Raw genomic sequence first — 19,290 nt, 5'->3', positions numbered from 1 at the left:
CAAATAATAACATTTTATTATATGATTAGATAATTTTAAATTAAAGATAAAAAAAATATTTAATTACATAATAATATATCATTGTTTATATATAAAATTATATAAAAAGTTATACACATAATTTTATTGGGTTTAGAAATGGCAAGCGGTACTAATTGGCAAACAACTCACCCAATAATCTTCTTACCAATGTATGGTACTGAGATCATGGAGTTCAAAATTATTGGTTTGCCAATTAAATTAAGTACTAAAACAGTTGCATTTAACTCGTTTAACTTGTGCATAGTTTTGCAACTCTTAAATCATGGGCCTTTTTCAGGACCTACATGAAGCGTGGGGTATGAAATTCTTCCCCTTTTCCCCGCTACTATATATAGGAGATTTGTATAACGCTTCCATGCATATCATAGAAGTTGAACTCTCTTTTCTCACTGCAAACATGAAAGCTTCATTACTTGCTCTCTCTACACTCTCCTTGCTCCTCTTGGTAATGCAGTTCTAGTTGAAACTTTATATTTCAAGTAAAACATTTTGTTATTCTTACAAGTTTTGATAATTTGCGAGGTTTAAATTTTATTGTTTATTTGTGCATGCAGTTGGGTAGCACTACAGATGGAAGGAAAGACATGGGAGAATATTGGAGAGAAGTCGTAAAAGATCAGCCCATAGAAGAATCAATCCAAATTAGCCTTGGTCGTGCAGATCCCACCAGTTCCCTATCTGGTTGCCATGAAGAAGAAAACTCGTTTGTCAAGGATTTCGAACCGAGGCCTGATGTTTCCATTTATACTAATGATCTTAAACTAGCAAAAGATAAATCCTTAGGGAAGGATTTTGAGCCAAGGCCTGATGTTTCCATTTACGGTAACGATATTAAATCAGCAGACGAGAAATCCTTTGTTAAGGATTTTGAGCCTAGGCCAGATGCCTCCATTTACAGTAACGATCTGAAACCTACAAAAGAGAAATCTTTTGTCAAGGATTTTGAGCCTAGGCCAGATGTCACCATTTACAGTAATGATCTTACACTTACAAAAGAGAAATCTTTTGTTAAGGATTTTGAGCCAAGGCCTGACGTCTCCATTTACAGTAATGATCTTAAACCTACAAAAGATAAATCTTTTTTTAAGGATTTTGAGCCTAGGCCTGATATTTCTATTTTCATTAACGATATTAAATCAGCACAAAAGAAACCCTTTGTTAAGGATTTCGAGCCTAGGCCTGATATCACCATTTACAGTAATGATCTTAAGCCTACAAAAGAGAAATCTTTTGTTAAGGATTTTGAGCGTAGGCCAGATGTCTCTATTTACAGTAACAATCTTAAACCTACAAAAGGGAAATCTTTTGTCAAGAACTTTGAGTCAGCGCTTGGTGTCACCATCGATGATAACGATGCCACCATTTATCATGACTAGGTAATGCTCGTGTCGAGATGATATACAGAGCCCTTGTAGTGTGTGTATGAAGTATTGAAGACTGAATAATTTGTCGTTGGCTGATCTACCTGTTGTAATATAGCCAGTGTTCATGTAAGATAGCAAGGGCTACTGCTTATGTAAAATGCTAAGTGTATTGCTCATGATCAGCTTGCACTTTGCAGTACAGCAGACAAGTTTACTGCAAGGTAGCCATAGCTGAGAAATGATTGAATAATTTAAGGTGTGCTAATTCTGTTAATTACACTTGCAATGTTAGCTTCGGTCAGTTGTTTTTATATTTATTTATTTTTGTTTTCTTTCTTCATCGACACAAACAGACACCGGTTTATTAATTTTTTTGCGTCTCATAGTAATTTAGTAATTACGTCATCATGCAGCATGTATCCTAATCTATTTAATTTAGATTTCAAATAACTTGTTTGATTATCTCGTTATGGAATAAGAAAACGATAGAGTAGTAGAATGTGATTTCATTAAAGTAGGAGATGGAAATGAGAAATAAGATAAGATCATGGAAATTACTCAAATTCATACTTTTTGTTACTTTTGAGAAAAGTGGTTCTACCCACATTTTTAGATAATCTGCAAATAGGTGATGTGTCTATCATTTTGAATGTAGATAATTCTTAGTTGATGTATGCTATCAACATGGTTAATTATTGTACTTTACTTGCTTGATTAGTTATTCATCGATAAGGAAAGATTCAAGTCAAGCTTAGCTCTAGCTCATTTAAACTTGAGTTCGACTTAATTTACATGAAACCAAACTCGCGTTTGAGCTCTACTCGTTTTAAAAAGCTAAACCCAAGTTAGAGCTCGTTGCAAGATTTGAGCTTGATTTGTTGCCAAAACAATGTCGTTTTAATGCATATTAGTCAGTAAGTATAAATTCCATTTCCATACTAAAAATACGTGTTCATATGTTATAGCCTAATTCATAAAAGCTACAAGTGCCTTAGTCTAGAGGGAAAAGTTTATAGTTTTGCCAATGTCAAATTTGATAAGATTGAAGTCTCGTCTAAATCCAGTTCCCGCTTTGTTACTAGTCATAGTTTTAGCGAATGTTAGCTATTTTTTGCTGCAAAGTTAGTGTTAGTTAACAGTTTTCTTATTTCTTCACGTAGTAGTTCAAAGTCTGATTCAACTAAGGTTGATACAATCCCTCAACAAGTTGCTAAAGAAGGTAAGTGCTTTGTTCCTTCAGAAATTATAGAACCTAGTTCCCCCACTTGGATTAAACCACCTTTGTCTGACCCTTCTCTTCTAAAATCACCACCCAATATTAAAAAAATTGATTTCAAAGGTTAACAAAACTGGTAAAGTATTAGAATTTTTTAGGTGAAAGTCTAGATTCGAGCTTCTCTCATGTTTACAATACTTTAACTTACTTAGTGCAATGGTTATAGATCCGATTACTGTACCTCAGTTTTATCCATCCAACACCATGTCCACATACCACATTACCCTCTCTGTCAATTGTTAACTTAGAGATTGAGTTGCCTATTGTAAGAAAAAGTGATAAAGTGTACACATCGATGGCTAAGACTACACATTCGTACACACACACACACATATAGCTTTCCTAGTCTCCCAATGTTAACTAGACCAAAGATTAGAAAACTGGCAAATGTGCAAGTACTCAATTCCTTGTCTTCGTGAGCCCAAAATGCATCTGAGACTGTATCATATCCTAACTGGTATTAATGTCATGTTGTTTGAGTATGAGGCTTTTGATGAAATATTACATCTGATCCCTTGTATCTTCATCACATGTTAGGCTTCTTGTTGATCACAAATAGGTGTTTAAGAAAAAATTGAATGCTGATGGATCTCTCCAAAAGTTAAAGGGCAGATTAGTTGCCAAATTTTGATTCAAACACAATAGGCTATAAAACACTGTAATACGTAAATTGGAGACATAAACAACCCTAATTGTGTCATTTTGTTGCAAAGAATTGATGCAGAAATAATTGTTTATTGATCTTGAGCAAAATCTTCCTTCCCAATTTACAGAATGCATATGCAGAATGGGGTGCCGAAACATTACATGCTTATTATTAAACTTGAGGAGAGACTGTGTCTTGCTTTTATATTTTGTTAAATTAAAAGGGTAATTAAGTTTTCCCATAAAAAACCCAATAACTTTTATTAAGCCACACTTATAATCGAAATTAATAATCGTAATATGAAGTATATCAATCCATTTTCGAATGATCAAACTGAACTCATAAAATAAATTCTCTCTAGAATACATATTCAACTGATTTTATTAAATGATTAAAAAAAATTTAATAAATATATGCCCACATTATTCCAACAAAAAATTAATTATATGTAACGATTTAGATTCAATCTCTTGCTGTTGTATAAAAACACATTTCCTGATATTTTGTAAGTGTGGAAGTAATGAAATAAAGTGCAAATTAGTTCTAATTTTTTCTCTCAAATCTACTTCCGTAAATTCTTGTAACTGTTTCAGCCTGTAAAAGTTTTGAAATTATTCAGTAAAACAAATGAAAGAAAGAGAATATTTAATGTAAAGACATAGAAGAAGGGCCGCAAATATTTGATTTTGATATGGCAGGGGCAACGTCTCTTTGCCAAAAATCTTTCAGTGTATATTATATTGGATAGTGGTGGCTGCTTGCTAGGTGTTCTTACGATCATTTTTAACGTGCATAGATGTCTGCCACTCACAATGCTGTAATCTATAATAATGAAGAGACCTTCAATTAAAATTAATGTGTATTATGCATGAGTTATAGGTGTCTCAACTGTTTGCATCTTCATTAATGTCATTTGCTATTAAAGGTAAAACTTTCCATGAAAATTCGATCTTGAGGGAGATTCTCTTTGATTTGTTTATGGGAGAATGATTGTTTCCCGTTCCAATTTTGTCAAAAGGACCCTTAAAGTGGAAAAAGAACAAAACCCCACCTTTTGTCTGTTATTATTAATTATAAGAAAAAAATACTAAAACAATTTTCTCTATCTGGTTTTAAATATCAATTATAAATATGTTGCATTAATTTTCTTTTGAATAATATCACGTGTATAAATAATATATATAAATTATATTTTATTATATGATTAGATAATTATACATACGAGATATAATAATATCTAATTATATAATAATATATAATTATTTGTATATAAAGTTATACACATAATTTTATTATTTTTTATTTTCAGTATCTTATTTTTTCTTTTTTTTATTTTTCTTCTCACCCGTATTTTTATTCTCATTTTCCTTATTTCTCTTCTTTTGTTACAAGTCTCCACCTCTTGCTTTTTTATTTCGCACCGATGTGAACTTTCTCACGGTCACCAAAGCAAACAACACTCACACGTTGCAACCAATACCACAAGTCACTACCACCGCCCCTATCAATACCCACTATGGACACACTACAATTCCCATCACTAGCCACTACTATAGACCCCACTCTTTTGCCACCAGACTTAGGAACATGAACCAAAAATCACCCACTCACCCCCAACACACAATCAATTCAATGGTGAAATTAATACTAGGAGATTGACTAATGAAAATCGTCCCACCCACTCTTAACACACAACCAATTTGCTTAGGAACTTTTTTAGCTTATCCAAGGTGTTTCCATGATGTGTGAATGGCTTCTTGATGGAAATAAGTGAGGAGTAGCGACAGGAATGAAGCCAGTAGGATTATATTGCTAGGTGAAAGGATGAACATTAGGTTCAGTGTTTGGGAAGGTAAGATCTTCATGCAATGTAGGTTCAAAGTAGTACATAGTTGTAGTTGAGGTTATGGTTGGGTACTTGGTGGTTTAGAAGTATCATTTGAGAGGACCAATGGAATTGAATCTCATTTGAACAATATCCTCGGACTTAGAATGGTTTGAGGAAAACATGGCATTGATGTAGGTTAATACGTCCCTTCCTCGTCCTATTCTTAAAAAAAAAAATAGTTTACCTTGATTTAGAGGAACCTCAAGAAAAGTTGACTGGAAAGACTACAGGAATTGGAAAAACAATTGATGAAAAAACCCATTGTACCGAGGTGGTGTGATTCAAATTGCTATTTCAGTCGCATTGCACAATCCTAATGTGATTTGATTATAATTAAATCTGGCTTTTATTCTTTGTGAACCAACATAAATTTATTTTTATAATTATTAACCTAAAAGTGATATGAACAAGTGAAAACATATTTTATTTGTTTATCAAAAATTTGGGTAAAATAGGTTAGTTTAATTTCTTTTACGGAGGGTATTAAATAAGATTAAATTCAAACTGAGTTGAATTCGAACTTATCTAAGTTTAAGTTTGATTTGATTTGAGTAAAGTCAAACTTAAACTCATCTAAGTTCTAGTTTCACTTGAATTGAGTGAAATTAAACTCGAATTTAGTTCGATTTAAGTAGAGTTTAACTCAATGTCATATTAAAGATGTTTGAGTTTGACTTGAGTTTGAGCTTGAACTAAGTTTTGAACTTGATTCAGTGGTAAAATAACATCATTTTGATGCATATTAGTTAGAATTATGTCATTTTAATCATTGCATATCAAATTTTAAGACTTATAAGCTTCACAAGCCAAACACCCTAAAAACTTGAATTTAAAATTAAAAAAAATTGAACTTTCAACTTTGAGCTGAATTCAAATTTGAATAAGTTTGAATCAAACCCTAGTATTAAATGCATATCTTGTATCCACGAAAGTCTCTCTCCCTACTTGTTGAGTTTTTAATTCATTAATTATTTTTAAGTTCAATATATATAATTTTGTGTATAAATAATTATATATCAATATGTGATTAGATACTATTTTATATTTAATTAAAAATTATTTAATTATATAATAATATATTATTATTTATATATAAAATTATACATATAAATTATACAAGTAGTAATGCTATTTCAAGTTTTACGAAATAATTAAAAGCCTACTCTTTACTATCAATTAATTACTTCTGATAGTATCAACCTGATTATCACAAATCTTATTACATAATTATTTAATACTGTCCGCATTGTGTAGATTTTGTGAATAAATTTTGACACTTAATATCCTCTTATCCACCACGCAATTCAAGACCGGGGCATTCAGCTTTAGGTCATATTTTATGTTCGCACCGCCTCCATAAAGTAACCAATCATGATGAAATATTGATCTCACTTGCTAATCTTATCCTAACAATATCTTGAATAAAAAGATAATCAAGCGGCACCATAAGTTTCATATGCATTGGGCAACCCTATGTCTGACTCCCTTCGTAGGAAAAAAAAAATTATTCAGGTAAAGAAGAGACCAAATTAAATTATTAAATATTCATCTAAATAATACGAATAATTTTATCGTTAAATAATAATATATTATTATATAATTAAATAATTTAAATTAGAAATAAAATAATATTCAATTATATAATAATATATCATTATTTATATATAAAATTATGTGAAAAGTTGCTCATATAATTTTATTATATTCAGAAATGGCAAGCTGTACTAATTGGCAAACAACTCACCCAATAATCTTCTTACCAATGTATGGTACTGAGATCAAGGAGTTCAAAATTATTGGTTTGCCAATTGAATTAATTACTAAAACAGTTGCATTTAACTCGTTTAACTTGTGCATAGTTTTGCAACTCTTAAATCATGGGCCTTTTTCAGGACCTACATGAAGCATGGGGTATGAAATTCTTCCCCTTTTCCCCGCTATATATAGGAGATTTGTACAACGCTTCCATGCATATCATAGAAGTTGAACTCTCTTTTCTCACTGCAAACATGAAAGCTTCATTACTTGCTCTCTCTACACTCTCCTTGCTCCTCTTGGTAATGCAGTTCTAGTTGAAACTTTATAGTTCAAGTAAAACAGTTTGTTATTCTTAAAAGTTTTGATCATTTGCGAGGTTTAAATTTTATTGTTTATTTGTGCATGCAGTTGGGTAGCACTACAGATGGAAGGAAAGACACGGGAGAATATTGGAGAGAAGTCGTAAAAGATCAGCCCATAGAAGAATCAATCCAAATTAGCCTTGGTCGTGCAGATCCCACCGGTTCCCTCTCTGGTTGCCATGAAGAAGAAAACTCGTTTGTTAAGGATTTCGAACCGAGGCCTGATGTCTCCATTTATACTAATGATCTTAAACTAGCAAAAGATAAATCTTTTGTGAAGGATTTTGAGCCAAGGCCTGATGTCTCCATTTACAGTAACGATATTAAATCAGCACAAGAGAAATCCTTTGTTAAGGATTTTGAGCCTAGGCCAGATGTCTCCATTTACAGTAACGATCTTAAACCTACAAAAGAGAAATCTTTTGTCAAGGATTTTGAGCCTAGGCCAGATGTCTCCATTTACAGTAACGATCTTAAACCTACAAAAGAGAAATCTTTTGTCAAGGATTTTGAGTCAAGGCCTGATATCTCCATTTACAGTAATGATCTTAAACCTACAAAAAAGAAATCTTTTGTTAAGGATTTTGAGCGTAGGCCAGATATCTCCATTTACAGTAACAATCTTAAACCTGCAAAAGAGAAATCTTCTGTCAAGATCTTTGAGTCAGGGCTTGGTGTCACTATCTATGATAACGATGCCACCATTTATCATGACTAGATAATACTCGTGTCAAGATGATATACAGAGCCCTTGTAGTGTGTGTATGAAGTATTGAAGACTGAATAATTTGTCGTTGGCTGATCTACCCGTTGTAATATAGCCAGTGTTCATGTAAGGTAGCAAGGGCTACTGCTTATGTAAAATGCTAAGTGTATTGCTCATGATCAGCTTGCACTTTGCAGTACAACAGACAAGTTTACTGCAAGATAGCCATAGCTGAGAAATAATTGAATAATTTAAGGCGTGCTAATTCTGTTAATTATCCTTGCAATGTTAGTTTCTGTCAGTTGTTTTTATATTTTTTTATTTTTGTTTTCTTTCTTCCTTAACACAGACAGACGCCAGTTTCTCAACTTTTTGCGTCCCTTTGTAATTTAGTAATTACATCATCAGACAACATGTATCTTTATATATTGAATTTAGATTTCTAGTAACTTATTTGATTATCTCGTTATGAAATAAGAAAATGATAGAGTAGTGGAATGTGATTTTATTAAAGTAGGAGACGGGAATGACAAATAAGAGAAAATTATAGAAATTACTCAAATTCATACTTTTTCAAACTTTTGAGAAAAGTGGTTCTTAATTGATGTGACTATCATTTTGTGTGTAGATGATTCTTAGTTGATGCATGCTATCAACATGGTTAATTATTGTGTTTTACTATCTTGATTAGTTATGCATGCTAAAATAATGTCGTTTTAATATATATTGGTTAAAATGAGTTTTTTTATATCGAATTTTTTAAGTTCAGATATTTGACGAGTCAAATACCTCTAAAACTCAAATTTAAACTCGAACTCATTTGAGCTAAATTTGTAACAGACTCATTTGAGTTGAGATTGAATTCGATCTCATATAAACTCAATTTGAATTTAACTTTACTCATCTAGGCCACACACTTCTTTAAGGTAGTTATTTGCGTATTTTACCTAAACACGAGAATGATGACACGACCATCACCAATTTTTAAGCTAGTTACAGACGAAAGATTGAGGAAAAATTGCCGAGTAAAGGGAGATACAGTGTCAGAAAAATGTTGAGAAGAGGAATAGATCAAGGGTGAAGGAGTTAAAAATTTTATGGAGAGTCATCCTTATAAGAAGACTTCTAAGATTAAATCACAAGTATTTAATTTTTTAACCCCTCAAAAGGAATTTTTCCTTCAAATTATCCATATAAAATTTATCTTGCATAAATTGAATCTATTCTAATTCTATAGGATCTATGCATAAGATATAAAATACTGAATTAAATTGTTTGAGGTTATAGGAATATCTATATCGCTAAGCAATTTGAACTCGTAAATTGTCAAAATTACCTCTAGACATAACTTAGTCTTTTATTCCAAAAACCTTCTTAAATGACAGTTTTTAATGTGATAAATTATACTGCAACTATATTATTCAAGTTTTTGAGCAGGGACATAGCAAATATATAGTAGATTAATCGACTTTATCAAGGTTCAATAAACCTCAAGACCCACACTAATATTATCCACCTAGATCATAACCTTTAAGTATATTAAATTTGTCTTTATTAATCACTTAAACTTATTTGTGAAGGATCCAATGAATATTGACTATTTGAAGGAAACCAATTTATGTAATTTAATAAATGTTGGTTATTTTTAATGTAATTTGTAAGTATGTCAAGATATATTTTAAATAATCAATACAATCAGAACAATATAATACAAGTTATAAGTTTAAGAGAAGAGAAAATCAAACAAACGATGTATCGTGGTTTGGAGCAAACCCAGTTTACGTTCATTCCTTCAAGCTATCTTTTTTGAAGTATTCCACTCATTTTTTGGTAACCAAGTCTTTTTTTAGAGTACAAATAGCTTTCAATATACTATTAACTTTTATAAGTGTTATAACTCACTTTCTTTCACTAGAAATCTCTAGTCTCTCCAGGAGTGAATCTTACTTTTTGTAATGTGAATTTTATGAGAAAATAAAGTTTGAAATTCTCTTAAAGAGTGAATATAAAAGTTATAGTTTGATACAAGCCAACACAAGTGTATTCAAGAAAATGAATAACAAGGGTTTTGATTAAAAATAAAATATTTTGCAAGTGAATACCTCAATAACAATTTGCTCTCAAATGTATGAAATTTCTTAGTTGCAAAAGTTGTTCCCAAGTGAGTTTAATTGAGTTTATATAAGGAAAAATAAGGAAAACTATCGTTATGTACAAAACTAGCAGTTTTAATTTTTTAGAAAACACAAAATATGGTTAATCAGATGTAATTCAATCAACTGGATGTGATATAACACTTCTGTGATGTCCACATGACACTAATCGTTAAAAAAATCATAGCTCAATTCAGTCGATCGAATTTTTGAAAGCCAAAATACATGGGTTTTAGATGATCTAGTAGCCACTATTAAAAAATTGGACTGATGAAATTCGGTCAATCAAATTTTCATTTTTATCCCCTAAATTTTTGAAAAATTACAAGGTTTCCCTGAAACTTTGAAAAGTGACAATTTAACCCATTCTTGAAAACTCCTTCTAGGCCAACTTTGAGATATGAAAATGTAGTCCATTTTGAAATATGAAAATGTAGTCCATAAAACTTCATAATTTTAAATGAGTTAATGAAATTTGACAAAAAAAATTGGCTTAACTCATTAAATTTGAAAATTGACATTTTAACCGAAAATGTGAAAGATATGAAAATACGTTTTTAAGTGAGTTTTTATATACAAATAAATATTCTAATCAAAACTAATGCTTCAAAATTACAAAAACATCTACTTAGACTTGAGTTTTTTTTCAAATCTTCAATTGACTCTTGTTTTTAATTTTCATCTTGATACTCCTTCAAATATATGTGATAAATTCTTACAATCTAAATTCATACTCAAGTAAAGTCATTGTCAATATGATTAAAAATATATTAGTTTGTTATCATCAAAACAAAAATATAATAACTCATTGAGTCAACAATTTGTAAACTAATATTAAACTATTTAATTATTTAGTTTTATTAAACTAAAAACATAATTAATATTAACTCATATCAAAAAATTTTTAATAATCCATACTCCGTGGTAGAGCCACCCCATGTTCAGTACTCATGTGGTGGTCATGGCCACTCCAGGCTGTGGGAAGGATTTTGAATTTCGGACAGAAAAATATCATTTTACTCCCAATATATTTGGTTTTTCCAGCCACCTCAAGTTTTGAATGTAACTATTTAGCCCCCTATAGGCGTAACTTCCTAAATATATTCTGGCCATGTTATTTACTAAACATGATCGGTCTGGCTCCGCCCCTGTCCATACTGGATACTGGTATTTTTATGATAGTTTATAGGTAAAGATGTCTGCCACTCATTTTGTAACCTTCAATCATGAGGAGATCCATTTTAAACCCATAATGCATGTGAATTTATGAGATAAAGCAATTAATTAATTAACCATATGTTCATCATTATTCCCATTTCGGCAAACTTTATTTCCCCCAATAGCTCGCATACAAGATAAAATAAGTGGCAACACGATTTTCTTGAGGCTTCACAGACCCGACGAGCTGTCAGGAGATTATGACAAAATCTTATCGGTTTGATAATAATATTATCACAACACAGGATCATGGCCCATCTAGTTTGTTATAATATTTGCCCAATATTTGTAGATTATTAAAGATGAACAAAAGTAAGAGAAGAAGGAATAAGTAATACAAGCAAACACTTGATTCAGATTTCATAAATGGATTCTTACGTTCAAGGCAGAGATGTTTTCTCTAGTCTAATTCACTAATATTAGTTTAGTTACAATAATACAATAAAAATTCTCAAAATTAATAATATAACGTTATAACAATAACCAAAATAGAGAAGAGTAAAGAAAGACACGACCTTCTCACTGGATCAAAAAACTCAGAATTAATGCAATCGGAATAAACCAAAAAATCCTAGGAAAACTCTAGAAAGAATACACAGAGCCTATCTAGAGAAAAAATATAAGAAAAATGTATAAAAAAAATTAAAGGTTGAAGTGAACTACTTTAACCCCTAGGTTAATAAGTCTGTAATAAAGTTGGGTTAATGATATCTAACCCCTAGTTATACCTAAATGCCCCTACACTCATAATTAAAGACATCTTAGCCCTTTAAAAAATTAATTACAAGAATGTCATCGTCAGTTGGAGACACAAAATAATACAGTTGAAATCAGTATAACATAGAAATGGAAACAGGAAAACATTAAACAGAAATGTGAAAAAATATATAAATATGAAAAATGCTAAATTGTTTAAGATATCAAATTTTTTTCAATAGTAGAACACTTTGTATTTCCTTAAAATATAGTAAAATAAGGTAACTTTTTAGTTTGTTGTGCACTCAATCAATTTGAACTATTACTCAACAATCAAATAAACTATGTTTATCAAACTTAAGCATTTGTTGATAGCTAGAAAAGGTAGAGATGGAAAAGAGATGAATTTTAACCCATCGAAAATGAGAAAAACTAGAAGAGAAGATGAAATTTAAGTTAGAATTTGATATAATAAAAGAGAGGAAAATATAAAATCGATTTTTAATCAATTAAAAAATAAAGAAAAGGAATATGTTTCAAATTTTTTAATATTTCCGAAATTTTTCGTACCAATTTTGGAATGTTTCAGAAATGGAAATGATTCAGAAGTGCGAACACACACCATCTATGCTTCCGAGGCTGAAATCATTGAATTTATTAAGACGACATGAAAGAAGAAATGTCATAAAAAATACGCGAGGTCAGATAAAGACCAAAGTACACAAATCTAACCTCAATTAGTGAGGTGAATGAATGAAAGAGACGAAGAGAGAGAGAACTCTCTAGAAAGAAATGAGAGAGAAAACTGAGGGAAATATTTTCACTAAATTGTAATTAAAAATTACATAAACCACAATTTATATACGAGTGTGGTAACATGTCTAACTAGACCTTCAATTTTTATCAACTAACAGGTAAGGCCATTTCATTTACAAGATAATATTTTAGCGTAATAGGTTTGACAAACTTGTATTTTCACCCTTATATGCTAACATAAAAGATCAAATCGATGCCAAAATCAGTAAAAAAGATGATCCTTCCAAGTCTCTCCGGCTATATGCCAAAAACTCTTCGCACAAATTTCCTTGTGCTTAATTATGACTTATTAGGGATGGCAATGGGGAGGGGCGGGGAGGGGATATCAATCCCCGTCCCCGTCCCCGTAGGGGATTTCAATCCCCGTCCCCGTTACGGGGATAAAAAATAATCCCCGTCCCCTCCCCGCGAAGGAAAATCCCTTCCCATCCCCTCCCCGTCCCCGCGGGGAAAAATCTCCTCCCCATCCCCGCGGGGAAAATTCCCCGCCCCGTCCCCGCGGGGAAAAATCCCCTCCCCATCCCCGCCCCGTAAATATAAATTTTAATTCCTTTATGTATTTCAATAAATAAAATAAATTATATTCTCCAAAAATATCACTTGCTACAAGAGCTACACAATATTCATTGTTATTTTAGTTCAAATACAAAGTTTTCATAAAATCTAACAATATGCAATAATCAATCTCTTCATGTATGTGTTTAGGGTAATTTTATAATAACATTAAATTTAACACTTTTAATTCATTTTAATTGATTTTATCAAGTTTATAATTTATTTATTTTTTTGTGTGTAAAACTTGATGGATTGACTAACTGAAGTTGAAATAGAATTAATTTGGTACATTTGCATTTTATGATAATGAGATTCTGGGGTTTTTTTAATATATTAGATTAATAGTTTAGAAATTAGTAAAAGCTAATAATTGATAATTCAAAAATTAGTAAAATTAAAATTATAGTTTTAATAAATTATAATGTAAAAATTTTTAGAACTTAATAGTTTAGAAATTATTATATTAATATATTAGATTTAGGGGGTGGGGTGGGGTGGGGCGGGGTGGGGAGGGGATGGGACGGGACGGGGCGGGGCGGGGAGGGGCGGGGAGGGGCGGGGCGGGGACATACGTATCCCCGTCCCCGCCCCGTCCCCGATTACGGGGATTTTTTTCATCCCCATCCCCGCCCCTTTCCCCATTTTTTTCGGGGAATCCCCTCCCCGCTAGGGTCGGGGAGGGTCGAGGCCCCTAAAGTCGGGCCCAAATTGCCATCTCTATGACTTATGAGCAACATCAGTTAGTTTTCCCCTCATTCCTGGATCTTGATCTACAATTCAACAACCTTCTTGCATATCTTAGACGTTAAATATAGCATTTACTCTGCTCAAAATTCGTGTTTGATTAGTATTCTGTATGTATAACATGAACATGCATTTCATGGCAGAGGTTGCTTTGCTTTCTCAGTATGCATCCCTTGTGCACTTGAAGAATATAACAGAAGTTGGCCACACTGGATACATAATTCTGCCACTTCGTTATGAATTAAAACAGGGTTCACAACAATTAGCACAATTTATTACCTTGCAAGGTCCGCCCATGTGCAGCAACATTTCACACTGGATACACAACAATCTAAACTGCATTTATTGGCAGAAGACTTAGAAAGGCGCACACCACAACCAAGCAGCATAACATAGATTTACATGTTACTAATCGATGAAGAAACTGGAATAAATATGAGATTATCTGGTTGAAAGAAATGGCAAACATGGGAGCTCCCTGGTTCGATACCAAGCACGCGAAACGATGCATGATCGCGGCTCCATTTAGAGGTATCCATGTGGCAAACTGCAATAGCTTCCACTCTGTCTCCATTGTCACCCACCAGTGAAACACTGTATACCTTGTTTTCAGTCTCTTGGCTGTGGCAGTAAAAAACTGAATAAGGGTAAGGCATGGAGTGACAAGCTACCATCTTGGGAGCAAATAGCTTTTCGGGGACTTCCAGGATAGTGTAATTTTGGAAAACAGTTGTTGATTTGTTGAGGCGTCTAGTGTATACAATTTTAAATTTGGTCCCCGAAGTGAAAGCACTTCGGGCAAAGACGAGCAGGGATTTTAAAGATGTTGGACACAGTTTAATTTCGCCTTCAATGGGTTGATTTTCACATTGCTTGAGTGTATTTTCCATTGCTCTGGCTTGAGCTGAGTCTTTCGAAAGGGAGACGTGTTTGAGAAGGAAGGGAAGTTGTTCAAGCGAAAAGGGAATTGAATCAGCTTCTTCTTTTGGCAACAAATGAGGAAAAACATTTGAAAGTTCATTGACGCGAAAATAGATGGGCATAGTGGTCCCTTTTTTGAGGTCTTTCATGGTGAAGAACACCATAGATGAAGGATCCATGTGATCCAGGTGTGATGATGGATGAGCAAGACGAACATGATGATGGGCATCATGGTTTTGGCCTATTAACTCTTCCAACTCTGAGAGTATGTCAGTCATCTCAGTGGCACCACTTCTGTGAGCAATCTGTGAAACAGTTCACCAATTCATAGCTTAAACTTGGATGAACGAACAACAATACAAGTTCTTTATTACAATTCATACAGTTTGAAGATTACCATAAAAAGGAGATACAGGAAGATGTTCCAAGCTGCAAATCTCGAACCCATCTTTGTCCTTCGCTGCTTTAGTTAACAAGTAAATCAGAGACCAGCTATTAATTACTTAATCTGCATGTAGAACATAAGAAAACTAGTAAAAAAAAATCAAGAACGTGTACAACTGACTTGGTTTGTAAATCGTTTAACTCCTTACAGATTAGAGGATCCATATATATTAGGCTGCTGGGGGCATTTCACCATTATTGACAAAAGACAAATAAAAAAATAGACATGGGCAAATTGAAATAAATGTAACATATGCTAGGAAGTGTCATTTTCCAAAAGATCTTTGGATAAAATCTTAAAAATTATTTATATTAGATAGTGGTACTAGCACGGCTGATGTTCTTTATTTTTCTTTAACTTGCTTTATTAGTGTCTGCCACTCAGTTTTTTCAGATTCAATAATGAAGAGATCACCAGTTGAACTCGTTTTTGTCATGCATTAGTTAATCTTCTTTTATTACGGCCTAATTTTAACTGTACAGTATTCAGATCTGTTTGCTATTTGAGCCCAGAAAACGTGCATGCAGATTCTAAAGGTAAAATCTCTATGTTTCTATATATTATTTATTCATGGGCTGGATGAAAGATAGAGAGAGACCTTTAAGTTCATCACACAGTAGAATAAAAAGTTCATTATTCTGTACCTAATTATGAAGATTTTTCATCAACTACATAAAATGTAATTTACATCGCTGTCATCATAAGCTGGATGAAGACTTGTTTAAAATGATATTTCTTTCAAAATTTTATAAGAATCTTATAAATTTAATTAAAAACCGGTTAATCAAACCAGTTCGTTATTACTTTGAATTATAACCAAATTTTAATTGTTGTCATTATGGCTTATGTTTCTGGTGTAGACTGCCAACACATGTGGCGAGGAAATGTCATTTAGTCCTCCTAGAGTAGAGCAAACTGTTGGGTGTGCTAATGCCAAATTCCACACAATAGCTAAGGGTCAAACAGAGTGTCGGCACATCCGTAGTTACTGAGAAGTTATTCTTCCTCAATAACCCATGTCATATTTGGACTGATTCTGGAGCTACGCACCGTTTTATAGCTCGCGGCATAATGGAGAGGTTAAAGTTGAATCCCACTCCAATTGTCCAAAGGGTCAATGTAGAATTGCTTGATGGAGATACCTTGATAAGTAACAAAGTTCTTATGGGTGAGACAATAATAATAAAAGGTAGGGATATGTTAGTTGACTTAATAATGTTCGACACGTTAAATTTTGGTATGATATTAAAGGTGAATTTCTTAGAAAAATATGGAATTGATATCAATTGTTACAGAAATTAAGAAAGCTTGATTCAATCTTTACGATGATGATGATTCTAGTTTCAACTAGAGACATGTACAGAGGTGTGATGATAAGTAGTGTGAAGGTTTGTAAGATATTGAACAAAAGGTGTATGCAGTATCTAGCACATGTCGTAAGCAGAGAGGTGATAGTAAATTAGAAAGTACACCATGTTGGGGTTGGCTCTTTTCTTTAGCCATGAAATCGACATTGGTGATCTCTAGCTTCCTGAAACCATGAGAGGTCAGGGGATCAAACAAGTTTTCAATGAAAAATTAACAAAAATTTAGATTGAATCAAGAAAAAAGAAAGAAAAGCAGAACTAAGTTTTATTGTGCAAGAATAATAGAGAGCGATGAAGGGTTATTTTCATTAATTTGTAAAATGAAACTTGTTTGGCCTTACACATGAAATGACAGACCATATCTGTTACAACGGTACTGTGCTTTTAACGGAAATAGTAATTTAAGACTAACAATTTGTGTGTGGGCATACTGTACAAGATCAAGCTACCCAAGTCATTATTCAAAGGAGCTTGGTGTTTTGGTCCTTCAAAAGGTTGGCTCTTAATGATAAAGGGACATAAAGTCCATCCAAAACTTTTTCTGTTCAATCCCATTTCAAGAGACCAACTTCTACTTCCTCCATTGACAACATTTCCAAGTTTTCAAGCATTTCTGAAAAGTAAACCCTATCTTACTGACTTCAATATAGTTGCTAACGAACTGACTTTTGGTACTGGATTAATACTTTTCAGATGGAAAGACGAGAATTGGACTATCTTCCAAGGTTTTGAATATGATGATGACTATTATTATCTTACTTAGAAGACATTTTATTTGTTCATGGAATATTCATGCCTTGGTTCCTCTTCAAAATAATACCTCGAGAGCAGTAGATCAAGATGGTACCATTAAACTAACAACAAGAGTTTCTGCTCAGAAAAATGAAATAGAACCCACTCCTGAAGAATATGACACTCAAGTATTATGGAAGGCAAAAGCTAGCCAGAGTGTTTAGGGAGTACATGGTGGAGTTGGCAAGATAGCAAAGGGTATAAATTCTATAGTATGCCTTAAGATTATGATTACTATGACAACAATGAGGACGAGGATATGAAGATGTTTTTCAAATTCATTACAATCGAATGTGTGGATTTTAAAATTGATTATCCTATTAGTATTCGGATAACTAAAGGTTTTTCTGTAATAACGAAATGTTCTTTCGTTTAAGATAAGAGATTTAACCATTTCAAAAGGAAATTGTATTTTTATTTTTCAGAGATCAAAATCATTTTACAGGAAAAGATGGAAATTGTGATCTGAAGATTCAACCTTGAAAATGGATTTTATTTTCTCAGATGAACAAGACTATTGTGCATCTTACACAAATTTTATTTTTGTTAGAAACAGTTGTTAGTTATGTTTATTAAGTTGTTGCTATGGTGATAATCTTGACACCTGATGATCGTCTGTTGAAGAGTTCAGTAAGAAGTTTTAAAGCTCACTAGGGATTTGACTTGATGAAGGCTTAGACTATCTCTAAACGCAACTCAACTTTTTGCAGCACCACCCGTATAATTTTGGAAGCAAATGTACCTTATTGCTCCTGATAATTGTAGCCTCAATCCAGTAACTTAATCCACTTTTACTGGTGTTTTGAGGGTATAATTTACCCACCCACGGTAAATTCTATATGCGCATCTGACAAATCTATGAGTCAACATTTTGATATAGACTTGTGGGCAACTAACATTAAGATTGTGTGATAACTCATGTCGTCTAGACGATAAACTCATTTACCACAAATCAAGGCTCTTCAAGTAAGAAAATGTCCGGACTAATTAATAATGATAGTGTGTCCATCCATAAGCAACTGAAATTGTTGGAGTAGGCTGGGGGGTATAATCATCAACTTATTAGTCAAGTTCATTGTGTCTCATTTAACATGAAAGAGGTATTGTTTTGACCGTATATTAAATGCAACCTTGAAATTTTAACAAAATCTATTTATTTTAAAATTTTATATTATTTTTTCGTTTAACTTTAAAAATTAATAATTTTTCTCTATCAAAAAGTTTAAAAAAATTATATTTTTCCTATTAAGGTTTGTAATTTCTTCCCTTACTTCTCCGATGACTAGAGTTGGCCAAGACTCTCTTTAGCCCATCCTCTTTATGTACTACCAACGACCCTAACCGAAGAAAGATGAAAGATGGAGAATCAACAGATAGTTGAACACATCTACGAAGGCCATTGATGAATGAATTGACTACTATTTGATAAGATTCGGCCACGATATACATTTCTAATGAAAACGTCATCTTTGTCCAAAGACAATGTCAAAAAAGGGGAGGAAAAAAGGAGCTGACTGGAGACAACGCCGAAAAAGGGAGTG

The 19,290-nt window shown here is 32.6% G+C and overlaps 3 protein-coding genes across 3 annotated transcripts; 2 read left to right on the top strand and 1 right to left on the bottom strand.

Annotated features, from left to right (window-relative positions):
• The first annotated feature begins 405 nt into the window (after nt 1–405).
• Nucleotides 406–1,680, top strand: LOC123215155 (organ-specific protein S2-like). Its single transcript, XM_044635227.1, has 2 exons — nt 406–487; nt 597–1,680. The coding sequence occupies exons 1-2, from the start codon at nt 440–442 to the stop codon at nt 1,416–1,418; spliced, it is 870 nt and encodes a 289-aa protein (XP_044491162.1). The 5' UTR covers nt 406–439; the 3' UTR covers nt 1,419–1,680.
• Nucleotides 1,681–7,191: 5,511 nt separating this feature from the next.
• LOC123214854 (organ-specific protein S2-like) lies at nt 7,192–8,316 on the top strand. The gene is made up of 2 exons (XM_044634858.1): nt 7,192–7,273; nt 7,383–8,316. Exons 1-2 carry the CDS (start codon nt 7,226–7,228, stop codon nt 8,052–8,054), a joined length of 720 nt encoding a protein of 239 aa, XP_044490793.1. The 5' UTR covers nt 7,192–7,225; the 3' UTR covers nt 8,055–8,316.
• Nucleotides 8,317–14,476: 6,160 nt separating this feature from the next.
• Nucleotides 14,477–15,713, bottom strand: LOC123214853 (BURP domain-containing protein BNM2A-like). The gene is made up of 2 exons (XM_044634857.1): nt 15,543–15,713; nt 14,477–15,450 (listed from the first exon to the last, which is right to left on the bottom strand). Exons 1-2 carry the CDS (start codon nt 15,591–15,593, stop codon nt 14,623–14,625), a joined length of 879 nt encoding a protein of 292 aa, XP_044490792.1. The 5' UTR covers nt 15,594–15,713; the 3' UTR covers nt 14,477–14,622.
• Nucleotides 15,714–19,290: the final 3,577 nt, after the last annotated feature.

This window comes from Mangifera indica, chromosome 4 (assembly GCF_011075055.1).
Source record: "Mangifera indica cultivar Alphonso chromosome 4, CATAS_Mindica_2.1, whole genome shotgun sequence".
Classification (NCBI taxonomy): Eukaryota; Viridiplantae; Streptophyta; class Magnoliopsida; order Sapindales; family Anacardiaceae; genus Mangifera; species Mangifera indica.
The sequence above is the reverse complement of the archived record's forward strand: the minus strand, read 5'-3'. Positions and strand labels throughout refer to the sequence as shown.

What these genes read in the sequence shown, in the direction of transcription:
- LOC123215155 (XM_044635227.1), top strand. Translation starts at nt 440, where the DNA reads ATGAAAGCTTCATTACTTGCTCTCTCTACACTCTCCTTGCTCCTCTTG. An exon ending in CACTCTCCTTGCTCCTCTTG is followed by an intron (nt 488 to 596) that starts GTAATGCAGTTC and finishes TTGTGCATGCAG; the next exon opens with TTGGGTAGCACTACAGATGG.
- LOC123214854 (XM_044634858.1), top strand. Translation starts at nt 7,226, where the DNA reads ATGAAAGCTTCATTACTTGCTCTCTCTACACTCTCCTTGCTCCTCTTG. An exon ending in CACTCTCCTTGCTCCTCTTG is followed by an intron (nt 7,274 to 7,382) that starts GTAATGCAGTTC and finishes TTGTGCATGCAG; the next exon opens with TTGGGTAGCACTACAGATGG.
- LOC123214853 (XM_044634857.1), bottom strand. Translation starts at nt 15,593, where the DNA reads ATGGGTTCGAGATTTGCAGCTTGGAACATCTTCCTGTATCTCCTTTTT. An exon ending in TCCTGTATCTCCTTTTTATG is followed by an intron (nt 15,451 to 15,542) that starts GTAATCTTCAAA and finishes ACTGTTTCACAG; the next exon opens with ATTGCTCACAGAAGTGGTGC.